The sequence below is a fragment of the Pelophylax lessonae genome, assembly GCF_965119305.1.
Source record: "Pelophylax lessonae genome assembly, chromosome: 2".
Classification (NCBI taxonomy): domain Eukaryota; kingdom Metazoa; phylum Chordata; class Amphibia; order Anura; family Ranidae; genus Pelophylax; species Pelophylax lessonae.
In genome coordinates, this window is record NC_138769.1 from 215,870,382 (window position 1) to 215,889,073 (window position 18,692).

Below are 18,692 nucleotides of genomic sequence, written 5' to 3' on the forward strand. Positions count from 1 at the left end.
GCCATCCGCCGTTCCTTACCAATCACATCCAGGAGCAGTACTAACTGGCCGCAGATCCAGTTTTCTCGCTCCCTTCAAACTGGTAGGGGCGGACCCATTCAAATCAGACAGGCATTGGAACCCTCCGGCTTTCTCTGGTTTGGCCTACTCCGGTCCTCCAGTTACGCCCAGAGCGCCCCGGTTAACTTCGGCCACCACCGATACTAACCTTCAGGTTCCATTCCAACACTGATAAGAACAGATACTACACTTGATCTTAGCCAAAAGGCCGAGAAGCGACTGCTGGTATTAGTACAGGCGGGGGGAAGGCATAGCATCTGGAGAAATGCCAGCTCTGAGCGAGCGCATCCACTCCAAGCGCCCCGTCCCACCTGTTTAGGGAGAAGAAGAGCCGCTTTTTCATATTCTGCCAAGAGGCCAACAGATCCACGCATGGCACCCCACATCTCTGAGTGATCAACCTGAAGACGCCCTGATTGAGGGTCCAATTTACTAAAACTAAGGTTTTTCTGCTCAGGGAGTTGGCAAATTGGTTCTATTCTCCCTTTAGGTGAACCACCGACAGGGAGAGCATCTAGGCTTCGACCCACTAAAGAAATCCTTCTGCTAGAGCCCACATAGGCTTGCTCCTTGTCCCCCCTTGTCAGTTGACATAAGCAACTGCTGTGGAATTGTCCGAGCGGACCTGCACATTGTGTCCCTATAGTTCTGTCTGGAAGGCCCTGAGAGCCAGCTCAATTGCTCTCAGTTCTCTCCAGTTTGAAGATCGTCTTGAATCTTCGCTCTTCCAGGACCCTTGCACTAGTCAGCAGTCAAAGTGTGCTCCCCAACCTGTGCCACTTGCATCCATAGTGATGTCTCTGGACAATGACGGGACCCATGAGAGACCCTAAGACAGGTTTGAGACCCTTCTCCACCACCAAAGAAATCTTTTTATTTGTACAGGTACATGCACCAGGAAATTGAGAGAGCGCTGAGTGCGGTCCCACACCCCCAAGATGAACAGTTGTAGAGGGCGAAAGTGAAGTCCTGCCCAACGTACCATGGGAACTGCACCCATTAGCAAACCCAGTGCCGACATTGGCCTGTCTTACTGATATAGGCCGACTGCTCTGTAATAGGCCCATAGCTCTGTCTATCTTCTGACTCTTCTCCAAAGGAAGAAAGACTTTCTGAATTGTGGAATCTAACTCGTAGCCCAGAAAGGTGATCTTTTGCGTGGGCACTAGACTGGACTTTTCTAGATTCAGGAGCCACCCAGGCTCTCCAAGAATCATCTTGACGCAAGTAGGTCCCTGGACAACTGTTCCTGAGAAGGGGCAAACAGGAGCAGATTGTCCAGGTAGGCAATAATTGAAACTCCCCTGAGCTGCAAGTAAGCCAAAGCCTCTGCCATGACCTTGGTGAAGATGCGGGGAAGGCGAGGCGGACAGGCTGAAGGGAAGGGCCCAAAATTGCAGGTGTAACGTGCCCTCTGCCATCCTTATGGCCAACCTGAGAAATTTCTGACACCCTTCCAATGTGGGAATGTGCAGGTAGGCATCTCAGGGTCTATCAAGGCCATGAAGCAGTTTGGGGGAAGGATAGCCCTTATCAAGAAGATCAAATCCATCCTGAATCTTTTGTAAGTAACTGAGGCGTTTGAGGGTTTTACTTTCAGGATGAGCCTGAACTTGCCTGAAGGTTTCCGTGTGGCGAAAACATTGGGAATAAAACCCTCCGCCTATCTCCTTCAGTGATACCTTCACCACGACCCTCTGCTCCTTCAGCTCTTCCAGGGGCGAAAGTAAGGCTGACGCCTTTTCCGTGCATCTTGTTAACTCGTGATGAACATCCTGCATGTAGGGGGGCTTGAAAACTCCAAATGATAACCTCTCCTTACGATCCCCAAAATGACCTGACTGGAGGTGACCGCTTCCCACAGTGGGAGGAAGGTGCCCAATCTTCCTCCCACCGTGGTCAGCTCGTCATTGAGTTTTCTTGGGCTGTTCAGGAGGAAAAAAAAATATCTCCCCCCTTTGGCCCCAAGATTTCTTCTGCCCCTAGGTCCTAGGTTCTGAGGGTAAGACCTCTTTTTAAAATGTTCATTGCATCCACGCTTGACAGGAAAGTATTTTTTCCTGTCCTCCATCCGATCCAGGACAGTTTCCAAGCCTGGCCTGAACAGGTAGTCCCCTGTAAGAGGAATCCTGCAAAGTTTAACCTTGGACCCACTATCACCATGCCAAGTCTTAAGACAAATAGCCCTCCTTGCCAGGGCTGAAGATCTAACAGACATGCGTACAGATTCGGCTGGCGCATCCGCCATATAAGCCACGGCCCGTAGAAGCATAGAAAGGGAAGACAGAATTGTCTCCTTCGAGGTGCCAGCCTCAATGTGTGCCTTAATCTGGGTTAACCAGTACTCCAGATTACAGGCAACCACCATTATAGCCATGGCAGGTTTAAGGTTTCCCAATGAGGAATCCCAGGTTTTTTTAAGGTGAGAATCCATCCTTTTATCCATGGGATCAGAAAAATAGCCCATATCCTCGAAAGCTAGGTCTGTCTGCCTTGAGACCCGAAAGAAGGCCGCATGCAATTTCCGTGACTTGTTCCACACTGACGCGTCTTCCTCCGAAAAGGGAAATCTTCTTTTCAGGGCCCTAGAAAAGAAAGTCTTTCTCTCAGGATCCTGCCATTCGTTTTTGACCTTGTCCACCAGGACTTCATGTACTGGAAAGACTCTCCTTTTTTGTTCGCCTAGGCCCTGGTACATCTGGTCATGAAGAGATAAAGACTTATTCTCCTGGATTCGCAAAGTGGTGTGGATAGCTCCCAAACGATCCTCCACCTCTTCCAGGGTTAAATTGTTCCTAGAAGCTCTAGTGGATTCACCATCTACCCCTTCTCCCTATGACTCCCTCGGGGAGCCTGAAGGTATACTATCACGCTCTTCACCCTCTTTTTCAGTGCCCCCCCGGTGTTCCTTCGCTAGTGGAGGGTACCGCCGGTGGGGGTGGAGCAATCTCCTGCTGTGCTGGCTGGAGGGGGTCTGGGACTGATGAAACCGTAAATCCCTAAACGATTGAAAGGTGCTGGAAAGCTCCTTGACAGATGCAGTCAGATCAGTACACTGCTCCACCGATTGTTCCCTAACTAAGCCCTCAACACACTCATTACAAAGTGCCTTGGTCCAGGATTCCCCCTTAGTAGCCTTGCATGACGGGCATCTTCTGTTGGAGCTATGTGGCCATTTAGACTTGTCTGAGGCCTTACCCTGTAACACAAAACAAATGGACAAAGACTAAGCACCCATACTGGGGACCCCAGCACACGCAAGCACAGCATGCCCCCCCCCCCCCCAGGAGTGTACCTAGGACCGACCACCACCAGGGTCCTAGAACCACCACCACAGATCACCCCACCCCCTCCAGACCACCAAGGGGGGGGGGGAACTACACCATGGAGCTAGGGAGGAAAGTAAGGGAACACCACCCCAGCGTTCTCTTTACCTTGGAATGGCTGGCTGGTGCTGGCTTTACTTGGAGCAGTCCTTGTGGCTTGTGCCTCTGACATCTCCAGGAGTGGGGGCAAGCCTGCTGTGCCCCCAGCATTCGGCTCTGACCAGCCTATCGTCTGGCCCACTCTTCAAACTCCCCGTGGCCAGAACCGGAAGCTGCGGGACTTTCGGAAGAAGTGCCCGCCTCCACTGGAAGTGACATCACCGGCCACCCGGAAGCTCCACTGCTGGCCATAAATCAAATGCGGGAGGACCGGCCGCACCTCTGCAGCCCCCCCTGAGGAGAAGCTGAGGTGACGCCAGGCAGCCCAATAGGCAATCCGGGCTCTTTACCCAGACCCTTAGCTGCGCATTGGAGAGACCTTAGCCTTCCCTGACAGGAAACACAGCCTCAGCCTCCCCTGGCTGTTTCAACCCTGGTTCCTGGCGATGTCTCCCCATGGGAGGAAACACCAGAACTGAAGGGTACGCCTGACAGGGGGTTTAAATCGACATGGTTGAGGCGGTTTTTCCTGAGAAGGGAGGAGCCAATGTCTCTCAGGGGTAACTGTCCTGAAAGACGAGGGGGGAAAAAACATTTTTATTTTTTTCTTTTATAAAATTTTTCATATAAAATTATCTTTCCTTATAAACTTAGGCCAAAACGTATGCTGCTACATTTCTTTGGTAAAAATAATCCAAATCAATGTATAATATTTAGTCTGTGTATACGTTATAGAGTCTACAAACTATACTTGAAAATTGATCATTTCTAATGTACTGACGTTCTATCACATTTCTTGAGGCCCTAACAGGAAAGAACATAAACCCCCTAAATTGCCCCTTTTTAAAAAGTAGACCATCCAAGGTATTTACATATATAATAATGGATAGATTGAGGGCAGGTATGACGCAAGTGTCCAGTGTGCCCCCTCAACCAATAACCAACAGTACAAACAAACGGCAACTGCACCAACCTATTACTGGCCTTAATATCAAGAAGCACGTGGAAGGGTGAAGCATGTCATACAAAAACAAAGAAATATTCCCAGCTCAACTTACCAGCTAGCCTGCAACAAACCATATTGTCCTGTCTAACAGTTCATGTTAAAAACAGGGTTTTAGTTTGCACACATTTGCAAATACATGCATAAGCTGTAGAGGCGGCAACAAGGCACCCCAGTATTATCTGCAGCCCTAACTCCAGGTATGCCTGGAGGGAGTCCACATCTCCTTAACCACTTCCCGCCAGGCCTATAGCGGATTGACAGCTGAGCGGTGGCTTTACTGTTCTGACTGGATGCCATATGATGACCTTTACAATGGGCCGCTCCTGTGAGCATTCAGGGGTGCGCAGAGCAGCAATTGGTGGTACGCTGTGTACCTAGGACACAGAGCATCACCAATCATGGTAAAGAGCCTATGGCATAGCCTCTATACTATGTGATCAGCTGTGTCCAATCACAGCTGATCACAGTGTAAATAGGAAATGTCGGTTATCGGCATTCCTTTCCTCACACTGACAGCGTGTGGGTAGGGGAGAGCCGAAATGGTGGCATTCCTTAGTGGGGACATCTGCACTGATAATCAGTGCCCTGATTATCATTGAAGCCCCATCAGTGCTGCTTTTCAGTGCCCACCAGTGATGTCCTTCAGTGCCCATCAGTGATGCCTTTCAGTGTCATCTATCAGTGCCCATTAGTGCCACTTCATCAGTGCAGCCTATCAGTGCCCATCAGTGCAGTCTCATCAGCGCACATCAGTGAAGGAGAAAAATTACTTATTTACACAATTTTATAACAGAAACTAAGAAAAACTTTTTTTTTTCCAAATTTTCAGGCTTTTTTTGTTTGCTTAGCAAAAAATTAAAAAAACCCAGTGGTGATTTACCACTTGCCGACCAGTCGCCGTAGTTTTACTATGGCAGGTCAGCTCTGTCCCATGAAACGACATACGTGTACATAGCTTCGCGGGACCACGCGCACATGCCTATTGGCCACAGGGGGAGCCAATCAGCGGGTCCAGGGGCTGCGATTGCCGCCGAGCACCTGCGATCGCTCCCCGTGGAGACAGAGCAGCGGTCTGCCATTCTGTAAACACGGCAGACCGCTATTCTGTCAGTTATGAACACAGGGATCCTGTGTTCCTCTTATTCAGGAACACAGTTCTCTGTGTTCATGCAGCAAGCCCATCCCCCCTTCACTTAGAAAGCGCCCCCTAGGGACACATTTAACCCTTTGATCACCCCTGGTGTTAACCCCTTCCCTGCCAGTGTCATTAGTACAGCAACTGTGCATATCTTTAGCACTGATTATTTTAGTAATGTCACTGGTCCCCCCAAAAGTGTCAAAAATGTCAGTTAAGTGTCCAATCTGTCTGTCGCAATGTCGCAGTCCTGCTAAAAATCGCTGATCACCGGCATTACTAATAAAAACAAAAAAATTCCAAAACTTTTGTGCAAACCAATTATTATATGCTTTTTTGGATTTTTTTTTACCAAAAATATGTAGCAGAATACAAATTGGCCTAAACTGATAAAAAAAATTTTTTTTTATTTTTTTATTGGGAATGTTTTATAGCAGAAAGAAAAAAATATTGTTTTTTTTTTTTTTTTCAAAATTGTCGCTCTTTTTTTGTTTATAGAGGAAAATCTAAAAACCACAGAGGTGATCAAATACCACCAAAAGAAAGCTCTATTTGTGGAAAAAAAGGACATCAATTGTATTTGGGTACAGCATCGCATGACCGCGCAATTTTTTGTTAAAGTAACGCAGTGCTGAATCGCAAAAAATGGCCTGGTCATTAACGGGGGTAAAACCTTTCGGAGCTGAAGTGGTTAGGAACTGGGCTCCCTCCAGGCATGCGGAGAGAGGAAGGGCGAGTGAACGGCGGCTCCTGCTCGCATGCGCAGGAGTAATGTAATCGCGCCTCCGGCCAATCAGATGGCCGGAGGACGCGATCCAGGAAGCAGGATGGCCGAACATGTCCGCCATCCTGTCGGCACTGCGGCGGCTAAGTTTTTAGGTAAGTACTTCATAAAGAGCTGGTATGCGGTGCATACTAGCTCATTATGCCTTTGTCTTTACAAGTTTTTTTTTTTTCACATTTTTTTTCAGCCAGTTTACTTCCTCTTTAAGGCAGCGCTTTAGTGAGGAGAAGTAGCTTTAAGAAATCAAAAAGACATTTTTATTACAGGAAAGTGGTTTAAAACACTTACAAGAATGTCAAGGGTATTAAGAATATCAATAAGGCAATCCTTGTATGAGAGCTGACCAGCAGATGTCATCATACCAGGAAGAAGCAGGGGAGTGGAGGAGCAAGGAAGCGAGGTGTCGGCCCGGCTTCCAGAACGCGCTGGAACGCACGTGGCCGGTAGTGACGTTGGGCGGAAACGCTTTTCAGAGCATGCGAAGCTCCTTCGTCAGACCAGAAGCTGCACATGCCCTCTGCATTTAGAGGTGCCTTTGTTCTCCCTCCAGGCAAACCTGTCCTCAATCTATCCTTTATTATACAGTATGTGTGCTCCAAATATAGAAGCTCTGAAAATGTATAGAGTTAGGACTGCAGATAATACCGGGATGCCTTGTCGCTGCCTCTGCAGCTTACACGTTTTTGCAAATGTGTGCAAAGGAAACTCCTGTTTTTAATGTGAACTGTTAGACAGGACAATTTGGTTTGTTGCAGGCTGACTGGGTATTCTTCTTTGTTTTTGTTTTTTTTTTACGTTTTTTTGTCACTATTTTTTTTTTGGAAAATGAAGAAATCAATAAACTGTGTGTCTTTTTCACATTTTTTTTTTTTTTTAACATACTGTAACCAGTGCAGTACAGTGTCATTATATGTCTGGTGTGGTGGTGATCGGGGATACTATTAATTTTTTTTAAAATTTTATAAAAAAAAAAAAAAATTACATACTTTCATCAGAGTAGTTCAGGGTCACCATAGTAGTGATAGTGGGGGTTATAAGCTATAACTTTAGCTGTCATTAATGGGTTTCCATTCATGACAGCTTAGTTACTGTTGACATACTGTGATTGGCTACAGCTAACCACATGGAGAAGGTAGCCAGGTACCATGTGATATCTGTGAGCCAAACATAGCATTACAACAGTAATCAAGCTGTCATAAATGGAAACCAATCATGACAGTTCGCTTACATAAATATGGTGATTGCTATGATTGGTCAGAGCAATCACATGATACCCTGACTGCTCATAGTGACCGAGTATCGAGCATCGCAGACAAAGTGGACATGGGAACGTGCTGCTGCATGCTCCAGAGGATGTGCAACATACCAGTGCATTGCCCAGCCTGGCTGTGCCACCCACCGTAAATAAACTGTGAGCGGGCAGCAAGTGGTTAACTATTAATTCTCGTAGTTTCTAATAGAAGATTCACATCTATGCAGTTTGCGATTGGTGTGTTCTACAGTGCATTTTGCTGTGCTAGTTTTTTATGCTTTTTTTTTTTCAGCCAATTCATTGTTAGGCAGATTAAAAAAACTCAAAACACGGCAAACTCATTGTAAATCTCACTACATGCTTTTCTGCAGCTTCTCCATTGAAGTCTATGGAAACAAAAAAAGCACAGTTTTGGGTTTAAAAAATTCCTTGCCCCTTTCCAAAAACCCATTTGCTGGAAAAAAAAGCATAGACGTGAACGCCTCCCATGCGAAACCAGGTTAAATGGACCTTAGTGCGTTTCTGCAAAAAGCACCAAAAAACACATAGGTGTGAAACAAGCCTAAGGGTCCTTTCAAACAGGGTTTTGCTCAGCGGGGGATTGATCCGCTGATCCCCACTGAGCAGGCGGATGACAGGTCCGTCTCCGCTTACTTTGCAGAGACAGACCTGTCAGATCCCCGCTCTCCTCTATGGGAGATCGGATGAAAATGGACCGCCTGTCTATTTTCATCTGATTCTTCAGATGGATGGAAAATAGGGTTTCCATCCATCTGGATTTCACGCACAGGATCGGATCAGGTTGGATAGCAGCAGGTGACAGCAGACATGTCACCGCTGACATCTGCTGCTCCAAAGGGGTGCATGGAGCATCTGATCAGGTCCGCCTGAAAAACTGACAGGCGGACCTGATCGGAAAGCCCGTGTGAAAGGGGCCTAAGAAATTAGCTCTATCAGCAATCATTCAATGTTTTGTTAGGGAAAAAAAAATGACGGGTGGCTGCCAAGCCAGGAAATGGAATTCCATTTTAAGGCTGAGCTTACACTTATGTGAATTAGATGTGGGTTTCCCACATCCAACTCGCATGACAGGAGACTGTGACCGCCTCTCAATGGAGCCGGTGTTCTGCCGAGAACTTCAATCACGACACTTCGGGTGATTGTACATCATGAATAATTGGAGGTTTCGACAACTTGTGGTTTTCACAGAAAAGATGGCAGTGTATACACTCCTGTACACTACGGTGATCAGACATCCCCAGTTTCCAGGGACGGTCCCCAGATTGAGGACACTGTCCCTGGACCAAGTCCGTCCCCGGATTCAGGGCAGGATTAATGTAGACAGGGCATCCCATGCTGGCTGAGAAACAGCCTGGGGGATAAGAGGTGGCTGCAGAGATAATCTGTGAGAGAAGGGTGCAGAGGTGAGTAATGGATGTGGGGGCAGAAGTGTGCTCTGTGCAAAGCAAATCTCTGAACCCTACACTCTATGCCTAACATCCTCCTGTGTATTATGTAGTCTTGTGCCCAGCGCTCTGTGTATTATGCAGTCCTGTGCCCAGCGCTCTGTGTATTATACAGTCCTGTGCCCAGCGCTCGGAATATTATGTAGTCCTGTACCCAGTGCTCTGTGTATTATGTAGTTCTGTGCCCAGCACTCTGTGTATTATTTAGTCCTGTGCCCAGCGCTGTGTGTATTATGCAGTCCTGTGCCCAGCGCTGTGTATTATGTAGTTCTGTGCCCAGTGCTCTGTGTATTATGTAGTCCTGTGCCCAGCGCTCTGTGTATTATGTAGTCCTGTGCCCAGCGCTGTGTATTATGTAGTTCTGTGCCCAGCGCTCTGTATATTATGCAGTCCTGTGCCTAGCGCTCTGTGTATTATGTAGTCCTGTGCCCAGCGCTGTGTATTATGTAGTCCTGTGCCCAGCGCTCTGTGTATTATGTAGTTCTGTGCCCAACGCTCTGTGTATTATATAGTCCTGTGCCCAGTGCTGTGTATTATGTAGGTCTGTACCCAGCACAATGAATATTATGTAGTCCTGTGCCCAGCGCTCTGTGTATTATGTAGGTCTGTGCCCAGTGCTCTGTATATTATGTAGGTCTGTACCCAGCGCTCTGTGTATTATGTAGTCCTGTGCCCAGAGCTCTGTGTATTATGTAGGTCTGTGCCCAGTGCTCTGTGTATTATGTAGGTCTGTACCCAGTGCTCTGTGTTATTGTGTAGTCCTGTGCCCAGCGCTCTGTGTATTATGTAGGTCTGTACCCAGCGCTCTGTGTATTGTGTAGGTCTGTACCCAGTGCTCGGAATATTATGTAGTCCTGTACCCAGCGCTCTGTGTTATTATGTAGTCCTGTGCCCAGCGCTCTGTGTATTATGTAGGTCTGTGCCCAGTGCTCTGTGTATTATGTAAGTCTGTACCCAGCGCTCTGTGTATTATGTAGTCCTGTGCCCAGCGCTCTGTGTATTATGTAGGTCTGTACCCAGCGCTCTGTGTATTATGTAGCCCTGTGCCCAGCGCTCTGTGTATTATGTAGGTCTGTACACAGCGCTGTGTGTATTATGTAGGTCTGTGCCCAGTGCTCTGTGTATTATGTAGCCCTGTGCCCAGCGCTCTATGTATTATGTAGGTCTGTACCCAGCGCTCTGTGTATTATGTAGCCCTGTGCCCAGCGCTCTGTGTATTATGTAGGTCTGTACACAGCGCTGTGTGTATTATGTAGGTCTGTGCCCAGCGCTCTGTGTATTATGTAGCCCTGTGCCCAGCGCTCTGTGTATTATGTAGGTCTGTACACAGCGCTGTGTGTATTATGTAGGTCTGTGCCCAGTGCTCTGTGTATTATGTAGGTCTGTACCCAGTGCTCTGTGTATTATGTAGGTCTGTGCCCAGTGCTCTGTGTATTATGTAGGTCTGTGCCCAGTGCTCTATGTATTATGTAGGTCTGTACCCAGCGCTCTGTGTATTATGCAGTCCTGTACCATTTGCCAATCAAAAAAGAAATAAAAAATAGAACTATGTCTCCGGATTACATTTTAAAAATGTGGTCACCATACTGTACACGCTATGAGTGGAGATTTTTTTTTTTTCTACTCTACTCGCTAGTAACCAAAAACATAGCCGCCTCCAAGGTGGCAACAACAACTAGCAGGCGGAATAACAATGTCCACTCATTGAAGCATGTACCGGAGTGTAAAGGCTGCTGGTGTTCTGTGAAAACACTAATTGGCCATACACACTATACAATTATCTTTAGATTTTTTTCCTTTAGATTTTCCAAAACCATATAATATGAGGTCAAATCTAAACACTTTCAATGTGTATGCAATCAGGCAGGCCCTTGCACTACATAGTTGAAGGTAAAGCCCCGTACACACGTACCGATCGTCGGCCGAACGATCGGCCGTCTTTTGTCCAGGGCTGTTGGTGTCTGTTGAAAACTGCAAAAGACAGCACAAGAATTTTGTCCGCCGACTACAGCCGACTGCAGAAGTGATGTCATGTGATGGCTAACTTTCCCTGTGTTTTTTCTTTTCTGAGCATGCCCAATCTTGCAAATCTGCTGTCTGTCGGCCGAATTCTGTACTGACTGGCAAACAATCGGCTGCTCTGGTGTCGGCCAACAAAAATTTTCATGCTTGCAAGACAGATTCTTTTCGGCCGAAAGTGCGCTGTCGGCTGTCGGAGGCATCATACTAACAAGCCGAAAATCGGCCGATCGTTCGGCGGCCGAACATTTTCGGCCGACAATCGGTACGTGTGTACGGGCCTTAAATCTAAAGGAAATCTAACAACAAAAGTTGTATAGTGTGTATCCAGCTTAAAGCTAAGTTCACATGTAGGCGCTTTGGGGCATTTTTCTGCTCTAGGATCAGCTCAAAAAATGGCCAACAAGACAAATCCTGTTCACATCTGAGCGTTTTGACATTTTTAGCAAAATGCCCAACGCTCAAAAAAGTACATGAGCTTCTTTTTGAGCAGATTACAGGCGTTTTTATTTTTTTCCATTGGTCACTTGTCAACCTAAAAACGCATGAAAAAACGCCTGTAAATAGCAACGCCAAGATGTGAACGTAGACTTAGTGGTCGAAATCCCCAATTATTCCTGGTGTACGCTCACCAGAAGTAACGTCAAAGGAGTTGTTGGCAAGTTGGAGTTTTCGGCAGAACATCAGTTCACATACCTACGAAGCGGCCACGGGCCGCACTGTAAAAAGGTACCGTGCATCTTCTGGCCCATTTCAGGTCCAATTTCAAGCAAAAAGTTGGACCTAATCCGCACCTGAAACAAAGAACAGGGACGCAGCAAGTGTGAACTCAGCCTGAAAGTTTATTGACATTCTAAACCATGAAAAGCATGAAACACCTCCTAGGAACCATGTGCTTATGCTGTACTAACACACGAGTGTCTCAGGTGTTGAAAAGCCATGTGACAGAAATCCGGGGTAGCTGTACACATTTCTCACACTAGTCTCCCGCCCAACGTGCGTCACATCACATGAGGCCACACAAAAGCTGCGCTCTCTTCTGACACTCCCTCTTCCGCCCAACTTACGTTACGTCACACGAAGCCGATCAATGGCAGCGTTGTCTTGTAATACTCCCTCTCCCCGCCCACCAGTTGTACGTACCACATGAGGCTTTCATTGTATGGTGACCTTGCCAGGGTCTGCGGTCCTGATAGACTCGTTTTCTGACACCATGTACCAGCCCCGGAGACTCGGCCTATAACAGACTTCTTTCCTTACTGCGCCTGGCATGGAGCTCAGAGAGGTGGTGAGCTGCAGGAAAGGCACACCCCTACCCCGGGGGAGCTGGCTCTTCCCTACCTGTGTCCTCTGTACCTACGGCTTCTTTGCCAACCTCAGACCATCCGAACCTTTCCTCACCCCTTACCTGCTGGGGCCGGACAAGAACCTCACTGAGACGCAGGTGGGTGTATGGTACTCAGTACAGGATATTCCATTATAGAAGATCATTTACAACATCAGACATACACTAGACACTCTGAGGGCCAGTCCACACCACATGCATGGTTCACACCACATGCATGGTCCACACCTGCAGGCCAGTGCGTTCTTTTTTTTTTTTTCTGCGTCAAAAACGCATGAAGAAAGTAGGCAATACGGTTTTCAGTGGCATCGTTCACACCGGTACGTTCCAGTTCCAGAAAAAAAGTAGACCATGCTGCATTTTCTCTGCACTGAACTGTACTAGAATGTGGTAAAATGCATCAAAACCGCATTGGAACACGTCTTTATTTAAGGTTAAGGGCCAGTGCTGTCCAGTGCGGTTTTTTTTTTTTTTTTTTTCTGTGTCAATAACGCATGGGAAAATGAAATAATACGGTTTTTAGTGGCATAGTTCACACCAGTGCGTTCCAGTTCCAGAAAAAAGGTAGAACATGCTGCGTTTTCTCTGCACTCAACTGTACTGGAACGCATCAAAACCGCATTGGAACACATATGTCCTTAAGGTTAAGGGCCAGTTCACACCACGTGCGGCTCAGTGCGTTTTTTTTTTTTCTGCATCAAAAAGGCATGGAAAGTAGGTAATATGGTTTTCAGTGGCATAGTTCACACCAGTGCGTTCCAGTTCCAGGAAAAAGTAGAATGTGCCGTGTTTTTTCTCTACCCTCAACTGTACTGGTACGTGGTAGAACTCATTGGGTCGTAATTCAAAGCGGAGTCCCACCCAAAAGTGGAATTTCCGCTCTTTTGTCCCCCCCCCCCCCCGGTGCCAAATTTAGCACCTTTTCAGGGGGGAACAGGTACCTGTTTTTGACAGGTACCCTTCTCCACTGACCGGGATACGGTGCCGTGCCATCCCTCGGAAGTTCGGCTCCCTCCTCCGCCGCAAGCCAATAGGAATGCGCAGTAGGGACCCAGCTGTGAAGCCACAAGGCTTCACTGCTGGGTTCCCTTACCGGCAATGGTGGAGGCAGCACCCGGCAGCCGATGGAAACCTCGCAGAAAATAGGTTATATGGTTTTCAGTGACAGTTCACACCAATGCTTCCAGTTCCAGAAAAAAGTAGAACATGCTGCATTTTTCCTGCACTGGAATATTGTAAAATGTATCAAAAATGCACTGGAACACACTTGTCCTTAAGGTTAAAAAAGAGGGGGGGGGGGGGGATGCACTGGACTGCATCAAAAACACGCATGAAAAAAAGCATCTGGGTTTTCTTTCTATGGTGTGAACTGGCCCTTAATAAGGACGTGTTCCATTGCATTTGTGGTGCGTTCTGGTGCATTTGTGATCCGTTTTACTGCGCTCTAGTACAGTTCAGTTCAGTGCAGAAAAGTGCAGCATGCTCAACTTTCTTTTCTGAAACTGACCACACTAGTGTGAACTATGCCACCTAAAACTATGTAACTTACTTTCCATGCGTTTTTGATGCAGAAAAAAAAATGCACTGGACCGAATGTGCCTTATTTAAGGTGAAGAAATAAAGAGCGGGAAAAAATACACCAGAACGCATCAAAAACATGCATGAAAAAAAGCATCTGGAACGTATCTGAACTGCGTTTCTGTGGTGTGAACTGGCCCTAAGAAAAAAGAGGGGGGAAAATGCACTGGAACGCATCAAAAACATGCATGCAGGAAAGCATCCAGACTGCGTTTCTATGGTGTGAACTGGCCCTAATTGTTCAATCTCCTTTTATATATACCAAAAATATTCTGTTGGAAACCACAGGGCCCCATACAGACAACCTGACATGAGGGCCCCATACAGCAATGCTTCAAGTTATGAATAAATGCAATGAGTGATCAGTACTGATCACTCATTGTGGTCATTCAGGAAAGGAAGGGGCTAGTAGATATGACATTACCTAACCCTTCCCCACTCTCAATTTTGCCCTTAACTGGGCACTTTTACCCCCTTCCTACCCAGGCAATTTCAGCTTTCAGTGCGGTTGCGCTTTTGAATTAGTTTTTTTTTAACCACTTGCCGACCGCCGCAAGTACATATACTGCGGCGGTCAGCCCCGTGCAGGCAAAGTGACGTACCAGTACGTCACTAGCCTGTGAGCCAATAGGGGGCGAGCGCGCACCCCCGCTCGTTCACGGACACCTCCGTGCGAGTGACCGGCGGACACGATGTCCGCCTGTCACTCGCGATCGTCAGTTACATAGGGAGAAAGGCAGGAGGCTAATGTAAACAAAGCCACCTGTCATTCTTCCCTGTGTAGAGATCATATGGTCCTGCTATGTAGGACCATAGATCTCTGCTGTTACATGTAAAGCCACATCCCTGCACAGTTAGAAACACGCCCCTAGGGACACACTTAACCCCTCCTTCTCCAATAAAGTTAACCCCTTCCCTGCCAGTGTCATTTTTACAGTAACAGTGCATATGTATAGCACTGATTACTGTAGTAATGTCACTGGTACCCCCAAAAGTGTCAAAAATGTCAGTCAAGGGTCCGATCTGTCCGCCGCAATGTCGCAGTCCCGCAAAAAAAATCGCAGATCGCTGGCATTACTCCTTAAAAAAAAAAAAAAAAAATGACAATCTTTCCCTTAGTTAGTAAACGCAATAACTTTTGCGCAAACCAATCAAAATACGCTTATTGCGATATTTTTTTTTTTTTTTACCAAACATGTAGCAGAAAACAAATTGCCCAAAAATGTAAAATTTTGATTTTTGAATTTTTTTTTTTTTGGGAATTTCATATAAAAAAATGTGACAAATATTGTTATTTTTGCAAAATTGTCGCTCTTTTTTTGTTTATAGCGCATGATAAAAAAATCGCAGAGGTGATCAAATGATGTAACCAAGAAAGTGTTGCGCCAGTCACATGCACAAAAAAATCAAATTCGTGCTCATAAATATCACAATGTCCATATAAATCAAACAAATGGTGAATCCACTCCCGTGTGTGCAAATGAATCTTGTGCAAAACTTAATTGGGTGCTTCTGTGAAAAAGTGCAATCCCACCACCAGGTGAATTGGTCTCTCACCTCCACTATAGACCCAATGCTGGGTCAGTACCAGCGTTGTATATACACAGGGACCTTCAGATCACATAGGCTAAGGATAGCCTGACACCTCCAGAGGGATTATCACAGATGGACATAAAGGGGAATAAAGAAAGAGATCTAGTACTCTCTGTATAGTTTTAGCAAACCGCTTTATTGAGTATAAGAATGGGTACTCACAAAGGTGGCGCTTCCAGAGTGCATATTAATAAGCCAGAACAGTATCCAGGAAGAGACCGCTTCCAGCACGCAGGCTCTGCCCCCTATACGCGCGACGTCGGCGCCCAACCACAGGCGTTGACTTCTTCTTCTTCAGTAGGGGTGATCAAATACCACCAAAAGAAAGCTCTGTTTGTGGGAAAAAAAGAAGTCAAATTCGTTTAGGTACAGCGTCGCACGACCGCGCAATTGTCCGTTAAAGTCACGCAGTGCCGAATCGCAAAATAGGGCCTGGTCAGGAAGGGTGTAAAATCTTCCAGGGCTTGTGGTTAAACAAAAATGTCATTAACCATTTGCCGCGCGCCCTCAAATGACGGCAGAACTGGGGCGACATATGACGGCACCCATTTAGGCTCCTGGGACACGGCGTGACCTCGATCTCTGCAAAGAGCCGCTGCTGTTTACCCATGTTATCGGCTGTGTCCAATCACAGCCGATAACATGTAAACAAAAAAATATTTCCTTTAGATTTACCTTCAACTATGTAGTGCAAGGGCCTTCCTGATTGCATACAAATTGAAAGTGTTTAGGTTTGACCTCCTATTATAGGGTTTTGGTAAATCTAAAAGAAAACATCTAAAGAATATTGTATAGTGTGAATCCAGCTTTACACACAGAGCTGTCAGACTGCAGATTCCTCTGCTCCCCACCTCCCTCATGCACTGAGCTCTCTCTGAGTTTATTGGGGAGAACTGTCAGAGACGCGTCTCTGTTTACACTGTGATTGGACACAGACGTCACATATTCTGGAGGACCAATCACATCCCCTATATCCCAGTCCTGTCTTGGCTGTGTCCTGTGATGCTCTGCGTCCTTGTGGTCGCACGAGGGCACTTGTAAGGGTTACATCACCCACCCACCCCACCATTTATATACAGTGGGCGGGTGGGAAGAGGTTAAAGGATCCTATTGTGTGCTTGCAGCTGCCAGCAGGAGGAAGAGGAGGGAAGCCAGCAGCGCTGTGGGGGTGGAGGGGCACACACAGGGGCCTGGGCCGCAGGGGAAAAGTATGGTGCACAGGGAGGGTGATCAGTGTGGTGGGGTGCAATTACTGGAAATGGATCCCTTGTATGGCTTTCTTGCAGCAACTGAAAGCCAACGGGAGGGAGAGGAGATGAAGCCAGCTTTCAGCTTCTGCATAGAGAGCAATACAGGAGATTGGTTCCAGTAATTGCCCCCCTGCCATACCGATCACTTTCCTCTCTACCCACATTCGATTTGCCCTGCTGCCTGGGCCCCCCTGCTTGCCCTGGCCCCGTACAGGAGGACTGATGGTACCCTCTTATCTACGGCCCTGCCAACAAGTATGTAGTGCAGTGGCCTGCTGCTGTCAGTCAATGAGCCAATGAGGAGAGGCTCCGTGTCTGAATGGACACACAGAGCCTTGGCTTGGGTGTGCCCATAGCAAACGGCTTGCTGTGGAGGCAGGAGGGAGGGGCCAGGAGCGCCGGCAGGGGACCTGAGAAGAAGAGGATCGGGCTGCTCTGTGCAAAACCGCTGCACAGAGCAGGTAAGTAGAACATGTTTGTTTCTTTTGTTTTTTTTTTTAAAGAGACTTTAGTACCACTTTAAGGATGAGTTACGGTTCAGGCTGAACTCAGTTTTGCCCCAACATCGGGAAACTGTCACAAGCTGCTGGCCCACAAAGCCACACGTGGCTAAGGAGTTGGGATGCTGATGACATCTTAAACCTAATATGGCCAAATCTGAACAGTGTCATTTACCAGATATGCCCATTTGGTGATATGTCAATGATGTCACCAGCATCCCTGCCCCTTTTACATTCTCCTTATTTCTGATAAAGCAGAATCCATGTACATGAAATACATATAGAGAGAACTACAGGTCCAACCCCTGTTTAGCAAATCTAATTGCTTGATATTCATATGATTCTTATGCACTAAGAAATCCGATGTGCATAAACAGCTCAAACGTGTTGGATGGGGCTCCATTCACACCTGGGCATATCTTTTTTGGGCGTTTTTTTGCAGGTGTTTGGAGGCAGGCATTGACATCTAACAAAAACGCTTGTAATCTGCCAAAAAAAAGCTCATGTACTTTTTTGAGCTTCAGGCGACAAAACGCTCATATGTCAACAGGGGCCATTGAAATCAATGGAATTTTGCTTGTTGGGCGTTTTGAGACTTCGGAGATGAGCGTTTTACGAGCTGAAAAGCGCTCAGGTGTGATCTGGACCTAATATTGTAAATAAAAACCATGTATTCGCCTAGGTTTATAATATAGCGGGTCTCGAAGCATTTATTCGCTAACCCACAGTCAAAATGGCACCCCCTCGCATCAGAAAATGCAGCTTCTTTTCCAGTGCATAAAACTGCATTGTGCTGCAATTCCATGTGGCTGCGTCTTTTAAAGAAGCATCAGGGACTTTTTCCACATGTTTCCCGCAGGTACAACAGCTCATTAAAATGCATGCGGGGCTTAGATGTGAATGTCCAGCCACAGACCTAATTAATGCTACATGAGAAAGCAGTCTGCAACCCTGTGTGGGCTCTGAGACCATCCAAAATGAAGCTTACCCAGGGTCCGATGAAGTGGTGGGGGGAGTGCTGCCTAAATGAGTGTAAGTGGGTTAGGGAGTCACTTTCAAAGTTGCCATATTCTCCTTTTAGGATTAAACCTCATTCCTCACTATAGGCAGCAGTTGCAATTGTTTTCCCAAAAATCAGTTTGTTGCTGCCCATGCTTTTGTGAGTCATCTCAAAGACATGCCCAATGTAAACTCACACACTTTTATCATTTTATTGACTTATGGGTGTAACATTTTGGCTTTCTTTTCTCTAAATGCCTAAACTGATAAAGAGATGAAG

At 46.8% G+C, this 18,692-nt stretch overlaps 1 protein-coding gene across 1 annotated transcript in view; it reads left to right on the top strand.

Annotated features, from left to right (window-relative positions):
• Nucleotides 1-12,378: 12,378 nt before the first annotated feature.
• Nucleotides 12,379-18,692, top strand: part of SLC19A2 (solute carrier family 19 member 2) — a 31,700-nt gene continuing 25,386 nt past the window's right edge. Inside the window, exon 1 of the mRNA XM_082244478.1 lies at nucleotides 12,379-12,591. Within this exon, the coding sequence (XP_082100604.1) occupies nucleotides 12,418-12,591 (174 nt within the window). The 5' untranslated portion in view covers nucleotides 12,379-12,417. The remainder of the gene's footprint in view (nucleotides 12,592-18,692) is intronic.